Source organism: Falco naumanni, chromosome 4, assembly GCF_017639655.2.
Source record: "Falco naumanni isolate bFalNau1 chromosome 4, bFalNau1.pat, whole genome shotgun sequence".
NCBI lineage: Eukaryota > Metazoa > Chordata > Aves > Falconiformes > Falconidae > Falco > Falco naumanni.
In genome coordinates, this window is record NC_054057.1 from 21,838,536 (window position 1) to 21,851,313 (window position 12,778).

A 12,778-nucleotide genomic window follows, 5' to 3' on the forward strand; every position below is an offset into this window, starting at 1 on the left:
CCTATTAGTTTGCAAACGGAATAATAGAGTGTGCTTGGAAATAATGCCTGACCCCCAAATGTCCTCAATGAGCAGAAGATAAAGCAGATCCAAATCAACAAGAAAAAATTTAGATGTGTATATATATGCGTAATGTTTTACGGGGGACATAATGTTGCAAACACAAGAATAATTGCAAAGTATATGTGTAAGTACCTTCCCTAATTTTATCTTTTAAAAAATGGTTCTTTGTTTTTTATTTTCAAAAGGAAAATGTGTGTTTGTGTGTGTTTATGGACTTTTGGAGTAGTATCCCAAAGACAGGAATAGTTAGAAGAAATCTGTATCTCTGTCGAATGTATGTAATGGTAATTTGCTGCTGTATATTTTCGTAGAAACACTGGAATGCTAGAAACAGTATTTGATTTTGTTAATGTTGTACAGGTAAGGATGCCTCCTTAAATCGCTATGAAGTGCTCACAGGGCTCCTCTTCTGTGGCGTTGGAGCATACAGGAATTTCTTTTCTTACTACGTTAAGGACAGGGTGAGATGTAAAAACATACACAAAGAAAAAGCACATCCCACAATTAAAGCTGTGTTGGTTATGTTGCTTTCATAGAAGTTTTTCTCCAAAGCATCCTGAATCTCTCACATGCTAGTTGAGCTTTAATAGGGTGGGGAGTAATGGAAAACTCATTGGATCTGTAATAGCTCTTCACTTGACTGCAGCCAGCAATAACAGCAGGAGCAGCCAGAGATAAGAGAGAGAGAGAGAGAGAGTGTGTGTATGTGTATGTGAGAGAGAGAGAGAGAGAGGGAGTGGAAGAGAGAGTATACGCACACCAAAGCTGCCACTTTTTTTTTTCCCCTCACTCTTTTTTTCCCCCCCCCATCCTAGGATCCAATGATAGCTGGACAAGTCAGTAAGCCCTTGCTGTCACTGCGGAGTGAAATGAATGCAGAGTTGAGAGGTGAGGACAAGGCAGCTACTTCAGACAACGAGCTGAATGAGCCCCTGCTTGCGCCTGTGGAATCAAATGACAGCGAGGACACTCCCAGCAAGCTCTTCGGTAAGTCTGTCTAGGTATTTCATTTCACTGCTACCATGTTGTCCGGAAGAGCAATCTCCCCACCCACCCCCTTCTTTTTTCCTTTTTTTTTTTCTTTTTTTTTTTTTTTTTGTTCACTCAATTTTCTTGTAAGTACGAAGGAGTAGCTTGGAGCATGCAGGCGTACAGCCCTCTGCTCCCATTGCAACTGGTTTCCAGAATGACAGCATCAGTCCTGAAAACTTTTGTCAGCAATGAACTTATTTTGTGCAAGTTGAAGGCATTTTACGTTTTCCTTTGATCCGTGGTCCCTGATGTAAAAAAAAAAAAAAATAGAGGGGGGGGATCATTTTCTTGAGGTAGTTTGTTACACATTTATTGTGTTAGCTGCTGATGTGTCATGCTACCAGTTTTTTCTAAGGCTGGATTGAACTGAAAAGTTACCATTTTATGTGGTAAAGATAAAGCTGGCTGAAAAGAGCAGAAACATTCCTATATAACACACTCTGTACTGAGGCTACCAAGGCTACTGCACATGGAGCTAATGTTTTTGGAATTTAAATTAGAAATTAAATATTTCTTCTAAAGCCTATGCAAAGATAAATTACCTTTTGATTTTTTATTTATTTTTAATAGTCTAAATTGTGCCAGATAAGTGTAACCTTTCACAATCAAAACAAAATTGGCAAGAGTGGCACTCCAGCACAGACATCTGTCATTCAAACAGATGACACCCTGTAAGCCAACTCAAGCAACTCTGATCTCTAATCAGAAAAGGGAGTAGAGCTGTTGAGGTGCGTGCCTGAGTGATAGATGTTGATAGATGTCTGAGCTGGAGCAACACTGTATGGTACATAGTGACATTTTGGGTTTAGAGGGAGTGCTCTCCTGCAGGAGTTCCTTTTAATTATTTCCATTTGTGACTTTGAGACAAACCTTAATAGAAATGGAGCATTTCCTTATTTTACATGATCCTATAGGTGGAAGTTGAAAGGAAAAAGATCTTGTTTAAAGGTAATGCCGCTTTAAGGGTGAGAGCCCATTTTCTAATATTCAAGTTTTGATTTCATAATCTGTAAGGAAATCTGTAGCAGTGTTTAGATTTCAGTATTCCAGCTACAGTAAAAGCTGCAAGATTTTTTTTTTTTAACAAAAGAATATATTCAGTTTTCTCTTAAAGTGTTCTTTACCCCTTACTAAAAGATACAGATAAAAACCACAAAATGTTTTACTAAACAACTTCACTACAGATATGGCAAAATAATCATAATTTTAAAATCCTAAAATTTAATTTCTGGGTTACAGGAATGACCATGACTGAATATCACATCCATTTTTAAGCAGCCTTTTAGTAATCTTTGTTTCCATGGAAAGCATAATTTCCATTAGCAGTTTGAATGTTCAGAAAGCATACAATAATTGTTTTAGTCCATTTCATCCAGGAAAAAATTGTGATGTCTAAAATTCAGAGGGCTGTTAGTTGTCCAGAGCAGTATAAATATCTTCAGCTGTGTTTATGTATTTTATTTGCTTAAATGTTTAGGGTACATCTATTAAGTGTAGCAAGGTATATACAAAACAAAATTCAGACTTTTAATTTGAGGCTAGTGAAATGTCTGTTTGTTTTTAGATCAGGCTTGTAATAAAAAGCAGGATATTTTTTGAGCCATTGTCATTTGGATGCTCTACAGTGATAGTGAAATATACACAGACACTTTCATTAGAGTTGCTGTGTGGGATATAGAAATGATGTGCAACAATATCTTGTCTCTTTCTGAACTGCAAATATAATTTATGTCCCTAAAAGCACTAATGAAAAAGCTACAGATTAATATATTGTGCTGTTTCTGTTGGTGAATGTCAGATGTTTGCTAGCCTTGTTCGTATACTGCTAAAAAGACGTTCCCAAGTAAACGAAAGTAGGTAAAATAGTTCAACTGCCTCACTATGAACTTATTTACCATTTATCGAGGTTCTGTTACAGTTATGACCGATGCTACAGATCTTCTAGCAGCAGCCCTTGTCAGTTAATTTTAGAAACTTTGAGAACATAAAGGACAGTGAGGCTATTTTGATACAAACTGAGCAAATTTAAAGATTATCAGCCTTTATGCCACGGATGCATCCTGTAAGAAAGGTTTGCAGTAAACATTTAAAACAAGTGTAGTTTTGTTTAAAGCTTTGATACATAAATTTGGACCATTCTTTTATAGCTGTTTCTCTTTGTTTAATGTTATGAATAGCATGTTAGGAATGCATACTTTGGGCCTTTCTTTGCAGTCTCTGAACTTAAATTATTTGTTGATTTATTGACCTGAGATGGCATAAAGATTGACAGTTTTCTCCTCCAAGTTTCTTTGATGTGATCAGAGATAAAAAATTTCTTTTTACAATATAACATTTGATACATGCTGTGTTAAAATTTGCCCAAAATCTGTTAAACAGGAGAGGGAGGAGCATTTTAAAAAGTCAAGGGGAGGAGACAGGTCCATAGAGAACAAAGTTTTTCTACACTGCTGCTTTCGTGTTTTTGAAAAAAATGTGAAAATCATGTACTGATTTAGTTGGAACGAATGGCCAGCATTTGAGTCTTGTTGATGTTAGCAGTATTTCATGAGTCTTATTTTCATATAGATGAACATGGCTGAAAGATTAGATGCAAGGAGCTTGCTTCTTTCTCACCGGACACATTCTGCTTAGCTGCTTTTGATGGATGGGTTTATTTCTGCAAGGACCTGCATTACTCACCTGTATCTTTTCCTAAAATCCACTTCAAACTTCCTTGTTTCAGTATTTAACTGCATACCATAGAAACAGTGGGTATTTATTTTTTGTTTTGGTAGCAGATAGCACAATTAATCATAAAAATGGCATCTCTTCAACAACAGTCCCTGCTGCAGGTGAGGAAAGGGCAGGAGTGCAATTAATTGTGCGTAGTTTTTACTTACGAAGATACACAGTAAACTTTCGTTTCTGTTATGGGTGCTTTGCTATCAGTGACAAAGCAGATGAACACTGTAGCTCCTTGGGTCTCGGAAATACCAGCATAAACTGGGATAAGTTTCTGATGATCTGAAATAGCTCCCACCTGAAACTGGTGCACAGGTGTCTGGGAAGATGCACTTTGTCACTGCCGTGCAGTTGTTACCTGTGAGTGATGACAGGAGCAGCTGTGATTAGAGGGGTTGTGCTTGCTTGTTGTTTGTTTGCTTGCTTTCTCTTGGTGATGGTGGTGGCTGGGTTTTTTTTGCTGGATTTTTTGTTCGTTTTCTAAAGAAAAGGCTGTCCTACTGTAGTCTGGGGGGTTGCATCTGTAATACTCTCCTCATGCATTTGTACCACTGCACTTTTCGGAATCTGAGTGCAAAAGACTTTGGATACGGAAATGTTGTCAAACAAGAAGGGAGTAAAAAACAATGGTGAAAAATACTTTCTAAAGTGTAAAATACTGATATCCTGAAACAGATTAGCTCAGAAGTACAATTTTGAAGTGTGGAGTTAGCACAGCTAGTGTTTCAGTTACAGAAATCCCAGTTTTGCTGAGCAGTATAAGGTGAAGTTGCTTTGCAAAACATGTTGTAGAGTGTTATTTACTCTTTAAAATATTTGTGAAGCAGTATCTCCTATTTTAATCATATGATATAATTAAGAAACAGAGAGACTAAGCCTGGCTGTTGACATTCCTGGTGTCATTTTCAGATCAGCTTGCCTCACTCTGCAATATGCTTCAAAATAGTAACCCAGGCCAAATGCCATGGCTCCTATGAGAGAAAGATTTTGTTAATGCTAAGTAGTAGCTTCACTTGGGTAAACACATTGGGATTAGATACTAAATTATGTAATCATAGTTGCCATTTTATACAATACCTTCAAACAAGTTTAGAGCAAGTTATGATGTATTGGTCTGAAAAAAATCTTAAAAAAAACCAAACCCTTCATTTTTAGCTGTGTAATATTATAGCTGTTGAGATTCACAAGTGATATAGACACCAGGGATATTGCATGCATAAAATTCTCAGTACGGTAAAAATCCCAGGAAAGCAGTGACTACTCCAAGCACCAAAAAGCCCTGTGGATGGAGGCTGGCTTTCCTGCAGTTAGATCCAGTCCTTAATTCATCCTTAATTGAAAGTAGTTTATGGCATGATTAGATGATGGTAAAAAAGCTGGGAATGCTCTTGCATGTACTGTGTTATAAAAAGTTGCTTCTTGAGCTCGAGCCTGTAGTGCTACGCATCAAACTTATTGAAATAAATAAAGCTGTAAGTATATAGTAAGTGCAAGATGAAGGCTGTAATTGTGGAGCACAAGTGTTTCCTATTTAATAATTGCAGGACAAAAAAATTGACTGCTAACCTTTTTTTTTTTTTTTTTTTTTTTTTTTTTTTCTGGCAAGGTTTTGTTCCAGTGAAATTAAATCTTAGATTTCCTGTGATGGATCTGAAGACTGTGGTTTCATTTGGTTCACTACCAGTTTTTTGCTTTTTTCATAATGCTGTGTATGCTTGAAATACGTCGTGGGGATATGAGAGTTAAAGGAATATGCACACATTTCCATAAACAAGGGTTTATTTCCAAACCCCTGCATTGGCTTTGGGATTTTGTTTTTCTTTCCCATATTGCTACCCATGTTTCAGAACTGCACAGATCTTTCCGTATTAGCATACGCATATATGCTGTAGCGGAACAGGGTTGAAGTTGTTCCCAGCTGATTGTGTTTTGCTAGTAGAACCCTTGTGTTGCTCTTTAAGGAAACATACGTTATCTTTTTTTTTCTTGTGTGTGGGTTTTTTGTTTTGGTTTTTTTTTTTTTTAATCAGAGTTGCCTTGATTAGAATTTATGGCACTAGAGTCATTTCGGTTACAAAGGATAAAGGACTAAATTGTCTTTTACCTCTTGAGACAGTGGTCTCTGCAGGTCAGAGCAGAGGTCATTGGCAGGTTGCTGTGAGGAAGCTCACATTATCATCATTAACAGCATATCTTGCCTGTGGGGGGAAAAAGGCCTTCAGACTAAGAGCTTTCCTTTCATCAAGGTATTTAAGGATGATTCTCAGTGTTTTGGTTATATCCTCAAATTTTAAAGGCCTTATAAGATCTCTGCCCATCAGGAACACTTTGATAAGCATTGGTAATTTCAATGAAAGCAAGCAATGTGTCACTCTTGCTGCGTTTTAAAGCTCTAGTGAATTTTTTAGTTCTGATAGGGAAGTTCATAGCCCAAATGGTCTCAATATTAAAATTACAGTCTTCTTTTAGATGCAGCAAACATTTGAAATATGTTTAATCTGCTTATAAAGCTTCCTGTTTTTTCACATAATTTTATTCAGTAATTTCCACATTGTAGATGCTTTGTTCTGAGACGCTATCGGTTATCCATGCCATCCATAAGGGACACAGGAAGGATCCTGCTAGTGCCTAAATGTGTGATACTTTTAAAGTGAGTAATCTGTGGCTTAGGAGCTCTATTTCATTACAAAGACTGTCAATGAGGAACATTAAAGGGTGACATGTTTACAGAACAGGGTCATTATACAGGCTTGTAAATCCATTTCCTAAAATGTAGTGGTGTCTTGCTCAATTAACAAGTAAGTTTTCAAACAATCTGAAGATCTGGCTGATCGATTGATTTCTGAAGGATATATTTGACATAAGCATTTTTAAATAGGTGTTTGCAAATAGTTAGGGAGTTTATTCAACTACTCACAATAACGTTATGGTCTGATGCCTTGGTGGAGTTCTTATCAAAGTTAGTGGGGGATGCACTTGTGAACAGGGAGTTAATACCCATTAAAGCCTAAGAAGATGTTATGACTATTTAAACACAAAGCGCGATGCAATGGTAAGACAGAAAATCCATCCTTAGCTCAGTGTTCCTGCTGTGCCTAGGTATCGCAGGTAGCTCACGGGCAGTGGTGGCACTGATGCGAGCATGTATATTCCAACTCTAAGGAGACTGGAGTCTCACTCCTTTAACCTTTGTTGAAAGCAATATTGGGCTGATGAAGGACAAATATTGCAGCCCCACTTATAAATTCCCTTGTTTGTATGGAAATAAGTAAGTCTCTCATTGTGGTGCCTGAATTGTGACAAAGACAGCCTATTTTTAAAAGGCAAACAAACAACAGAAGCTGTTTTGAGTATGGAGGAAGTTAATTGTGTGTTTTTTAAAGACAATTCTGTTTGTTCTCCTAAATTTCTAATTCTTTGCTACATTTTTTTGAGATGTGTATGTTATGTGTTTCTTCAAATAGGCTTGAGGTCTGATTTTCTGTATTTATATACGGAATAGCTAACATTAGAGAGGGAAGGAAAAAAATTAAATCCTAGTATGTAATTGGTATGACTGAATGACAAATAGTTCATTTTTAATTAGTTAATCTTCTTCCATCTTTGAAGTTATAAAAATAACAACAAACTTGTTTAAAAGCAACATAAATGGCTGCTGTTTCAAAGGGGACGTGCCGGCTACTAGACAGTAAACAGGTAATTTGTGAAAGAACTGTTACTTTCTTTGATTGAGATCCTTGCCGGTTTGTTTTGAGATTAATAATAGATCAGACACTTGCACATTAAAAAGGAAGCAAACTTAGGAAAGAGAAGGAAGGAGAATTGGATGTGTCTGTTGGACTTCACATGATTAAGCAAGCTCTCCATGGAAATGTGCAGGTGAGGCAGACGAAGGCAAAGTTAGATTTGCCCAAATGTGCACATGGCACCACTTAACACCTCTCTTGATTTCCTTATGCTAAACAAAGAGATAGCAAGTGCTCATACCAAGCTGGCACCCTGTCAGGGGGCAATCTGTATAAAGCTTCCTGCTGTCAGGTTAATAAATTTTTTAAAAATATCCAAAGGCAGAGGTAGCTGTAAGAAGCTCATAGTAACAGTTGCCATTCTCATGTGGATCATTTTTCTCTTTAATATCCTATGTAGTCCTTGGTTTTCCTTGTTGTGTTGTCTTCATAGGTTTTGTTCTTTCTGACATTTGTGGATTCTTCTTTGTTTTAATTCCTTTTCCTTGATAAGCTGTTTCTTCTGTTGCATCCATCATCCTGATTTGTGAAGCAATGGTCAGAAGATGGGAAGAGCTGCTTTATGGCTTTTTATACTTTGGTTTAATGTGTATTCAGTATATTGATGCTTCTTCCATTAATGGGTAATTTTCTGACTTTTTATATGACTACCACTAGTACTACCTTAGTACTACCAAAATAACATTATTTTGCTAGTTAAAAATTCATTTCTAATGAGCTCAGTTGTAGAAGTTACATTCAAATGACAACTAAATGAGAAAATTAATGCTGAGCAGGGGCAAAAGCAGAATAAAATTAAATGTGTCATAATTTGTGGGTTTCAACAGGAATATTATTTTGTCATGGAAATGGTTTGATATTTGTTAGTGTGAAGCCTCAGTTTTCTGTTTTTCCACCATATAAAAATCAAAATCGATGTCAGTGTAAAACAAAGGAAGATTTGTTTTGTGACATGTCCTGCTTTACGTTGTGATACTGCTTTGATGCTCTTGGAAGCAAGCGGTTTTACTCTGAAAGCAGAGGTCATCTAGAGAAGAACAGTACCTCATCCCATCTGGCTAAGTTTTCAGAAAACATGAAATCTAGATCTTCCAGGGATATCTACATCTACCAAATCAAGGCACTGCCAACACCCCTGCCACTCTAAAATGTGTTTGTTTAACACTGAAATACTGCCTGTCTATTCCTAAAAGTAGTTTGGATTTCTGTTTTTTATTTTAGAATATAAAGAAGAGTTGTTAGGAGAGTGGGAGTTTTGTTTTTCTTATCAGATGTCCTTTCTTTTCAGAAAGGTAAACTATCTTTTTAATTTAAGAACAGTTTGAAGTTGTCTTAAGGAAAACGTTACATCTCAGAAAACAGAGCAATCGTGCTACTTGAAAGTGATTACAGAAGTTAAATATATTTAATAAATGTGTAACTATATATACAAATTATCAGGCAGTGTGACTGGAATATGATGTAATTTATTTTAATGCAATACGAAAAAAAAAAAAATCAGTCCTAAACCAATTCCATGTTACTCTGAAGATTTGAATGTTACATGAATAAGAAAGGTTTTCCTATTGAGAACACTATTTTCTGCAGCAATCTATCGTGAGTTTACCACTTTGAAAACTAGCATGGACTTTATAGAAGCATTAGTACTAGCTTTTTAAAATGTCTCTGTGCTTTTCAGTTTGGGTGGTGGTTGTGTGGTATGATGACCATTAGAGATTCTGTTAAGTCATTTTCATTTTCTAGCACAGTCTCCTATCTGACATAGTCCCGCTTTTAAAAATCTTGTTCTTATGTTGTTGAATAAAGAATTATTAGCAGTCACTTGCCTTCCAGCAGAAGGAAGTCCTCTCCCAGACTGCACTGGATGCACTGGAGATGCACAGCCTAGCCTGTTATTCTCCCCACAAATGTTAAGGCTTGTAAAGTAGAGGGTCAGTAAAAACTAAAATGCCACCTTTCCTTTCTGCCCCTCTCCTTCTTTATGGCCAGATTTGGAGCTGTTCCCTCTCCTGCTTCTTAGTGTGTGCATACAGCTGTGCACAGGCAGCTGTTGCTCAGGTCCCCTTGAATACGTTTTGCCTCTGTCTGTTGAGGTCTGCCTTAGGCTTCCACATGCTGTTTGAAGCTTAGCGTTTGCGGGGGGTTGCTCCTTGAAGAGGATGATCTAAAACCTGTGTTTAATCAAGGAGCCAGAATTGCTTTTCGGTTAATATACCTTAAGGCATACTTTAATATATTGTACTATTAAGTATGTGTAATTATTTCTTGAGATAGCACAGTGTTAACTGGAAAGGAAGAAAGATAATTTGAATTCAGTCTAATCTCATAAGCAAATACAATATGGGGCAGTTTTTGTGTTTTCTTTTGCATACAATTAAGATTTATTCATGTGGTGTAGAGATGTCATGTTTGCTCAGTGATTTGAATAAACGTGAGGCCACATCCTGACAGGTCTCGGGTGACTGTCCATCACGTACACAGGGACATCATAGATTTCAATGGGGTGTTCATCCTATCAATACTTTTATGCCAGTCCATGGCCTCCACCTCCAACATGGTCACTGCTCTACAGCTTCCCGTGTTCTGGAGCTAAAATCAGGAAAGCACACAGGCTGACAGGAATGATCAACCGCTCTGTAATTATGCTGCCTTTATGTTTAACAAAAGTTGAATTACTGAGCCAGTCTCAGAGTTACTGTGGGTTTCTGTTACACCTCTGCTGTTTTGCCATTGGGGAACAGGCAGTAACCGTGGCCAGAACAGCATCTGACCTGCTGTGGGCAGAGGTGACATGTTGGTGTAGGCACCTGTGTGGAGCTTCCATAAATACAGAGAAGTTTTTAGGGGATATTTATGGGACAGGTAGAGAGGATTATCATAATTAAGCATCCAAAAATAATTAAGGACCATAAATGGTAGTTACTACTGAAATGAAAGCATAACTAGAAAAATCAGAAGTGATTAAAGTGGATGTGGGGCAGGAATTAGATAGATATATATGAGCTCAAAGGTGATTGTAAATGTACAGGCTTGATATTTCTCCTCCTTTCTTATGCTTCCTTGCCTGTAATCATAAATATTTGGGACTGCAAGCCACAAATCTCTCTGAAGTAAAAATGAAATTTACAACTGGAAGCAATCGGAAATTGAAAATATTTTAATTTTTTTTTTCTACTAATTGAATATACTTTACTCTCATAAGCACGGTAAATTTAATGATAATATCCAGCAAGAAAAGCATCTGCATAAGTCACTTGAGGAGTTGTGGTTTGTTTTTTTCCCCTGGTATGATCACTGCAGAGGAAACCCTTGTGTGGCTCTATTGCTGGGATTTGATGCATTGCTTTCAGAGTCTCCTTATTTTAACTGCATGGATACAGCACAGTGAACCTTCTCATAACAGTTGCTGACAAGAAAAAAAAAAAATCTTTCAATCAGCTGGTCCTGCTCGCTCTCCCCCAGCCCCCACATCTCTTCGCTTTTATGAGGCAATGAATAAAAGAGGGACCAGATGATGCAAAGGTTTTCTCAGATGAGATGTCCTACTCAATGAGCAACTCTGGATTTGCAGGACTCCAGCTTGTGACCCTGGACCTCAAAGGGATTGAGTTTGGGGGCTGACCCTTTCCCACATGGCCGTTATCTCATTTGTGTAAAATGATGGCTGGTGTATTTTGAATAGCACTTTACATATTTCAAGCTTGCATGTGGCAGCAGACCCCTGTTTGGTGTAAAAGCTGGTATGCTTTTGGCGTTTTACAACACACAGTGCATCCTCCTAGCAGCAGCAGTGGGGCTATCTGGGGCAATACTGGAAGGGAGATGGAGGGGGTGGAGGGAGGGTTTTGGTTTATATTCTGTCTGAACTCAGGAGCAAAACATTCATGCTTATCACAGGGAGTAGAATCAGGCCCATTCTTGCAGTGATTTAAAAAAAAATGAGAAAAAATTAGATCTCTAGGCTCTGGTCAGGTTTTTGGTTATTTATTTCTAATAATGTATTCTCTTGGTTTTTTGTTCTCTTTTCTATGGGTTCATATAACTGCTGTATTTCAAACCGTGTTAGAACAGTTTGGTTTTGTGTGTTTTGTTTTGTTTTTTTTTTTAAAAAAAAAGGTTTCCCTAAAAGACAGCTTACTGCTGACTGTTTTATTTTGTTTATATCTGATATTTCTTATGGTATTCAGATGGTTGTAATAGACTAGCACAAGAGCTGCATGTCTTGTCATCTGTACTGTATCAATACGTTTTTATAATGATACAATAACCTGAACCCTGTAACAGTTTATGATCCATTTGAGAATTCTTATGGATTCTCAGAGTGACGGAGACCTGAAAAAAGAACTTGACTGCTTTCGCAAAACTGGTGCTGTGACAGGAAAAACTAGTGCGCTTGTGATTTAGTTGCTAAGGAATCATATTGATCTGATTTGTCATTAAACTTTTAAGTTTGAAAAAAAAAAAAAAAGGCTGGTTGAAGGTGGAAGAAACAGTGATATGATTGTGAAGGTCTGCAGTACAGGTAAACTGTGCCGTACTACTACTGATATTGATTTGTTATGATTAATAAATAAGATTTTATGCATTAGCCATGTACTGTATCTGTAATAGTGCTTTTTTAAGAGCAGAAGAAAATTGCTTCTTGCTCTTTATTTTTCATTGACTATTTTTAGTCAATGATAAATAAAGAACTTTAACAGCAGTCTGAATACAGGAAAGACAGGACTTTAAAACAGAAACATAGCAGTAATGAATAACCACACAGTGAACTAGACACAAGCAGCCATCTTAACATTTGTAATGGTGCTAATTTCCTACTGCTTTTTAAAATATGCTTCCACATGAACTCTCAAAAACCATAAAAGCTTGGCATGTAAAGTAAATTGTTTGTCACTTGCTGACGACCTGCCATATTTATTGTCAGGAGAAATGGACATTAGTTGGAAAAGCAGTTGTTAAAGGCCAAACAATTTTTAAAGATGGCAAAGATGTGCAAGGGCTTTCCTTTTTCTAACAATGAGCCACCCCTTCAGACATCAAAAGACAAGATAATAAGACACTTCAAGCACAATTCAAGATTATATTCAACATCTAAAGGCTCATCTCTTGTCAGTTTGCATTTACTCTCCCAGGGATGTGATGCTTCTATCATCATTCTGTCAAGAGGAGTCTGGCAGAAGTGATGAGGGCCCCTCATTTCACACACTTAGTGT

General features: G+C 37.1%; 1 protein-coding gene across 1 annotated transcript in view; it reads left to right on the forward strand.

Annotated features, from left to right (window-relative positions):
• Positions 1 to 807: 807 nt before the first annotated feature.
• The window catches only part of POU6F2 (POU class 6 homeobox 2), a 250,195-nt gene continuing 238,224 nt past the window's right edge, over positions 808 to 12,778 (forward strand). The window contains exon 1 of the mRNA XM_040593708.1: positions 808 to 1,050. Coding sequence (XP_040449642.1) covers positions 885 to 1,050 — 166 coding nt within the window. The 5' untranslated portion in view covers positions 808 to 884. The remainder of the gene's footprint in view (positions 1,051 to 12,778) is intronic.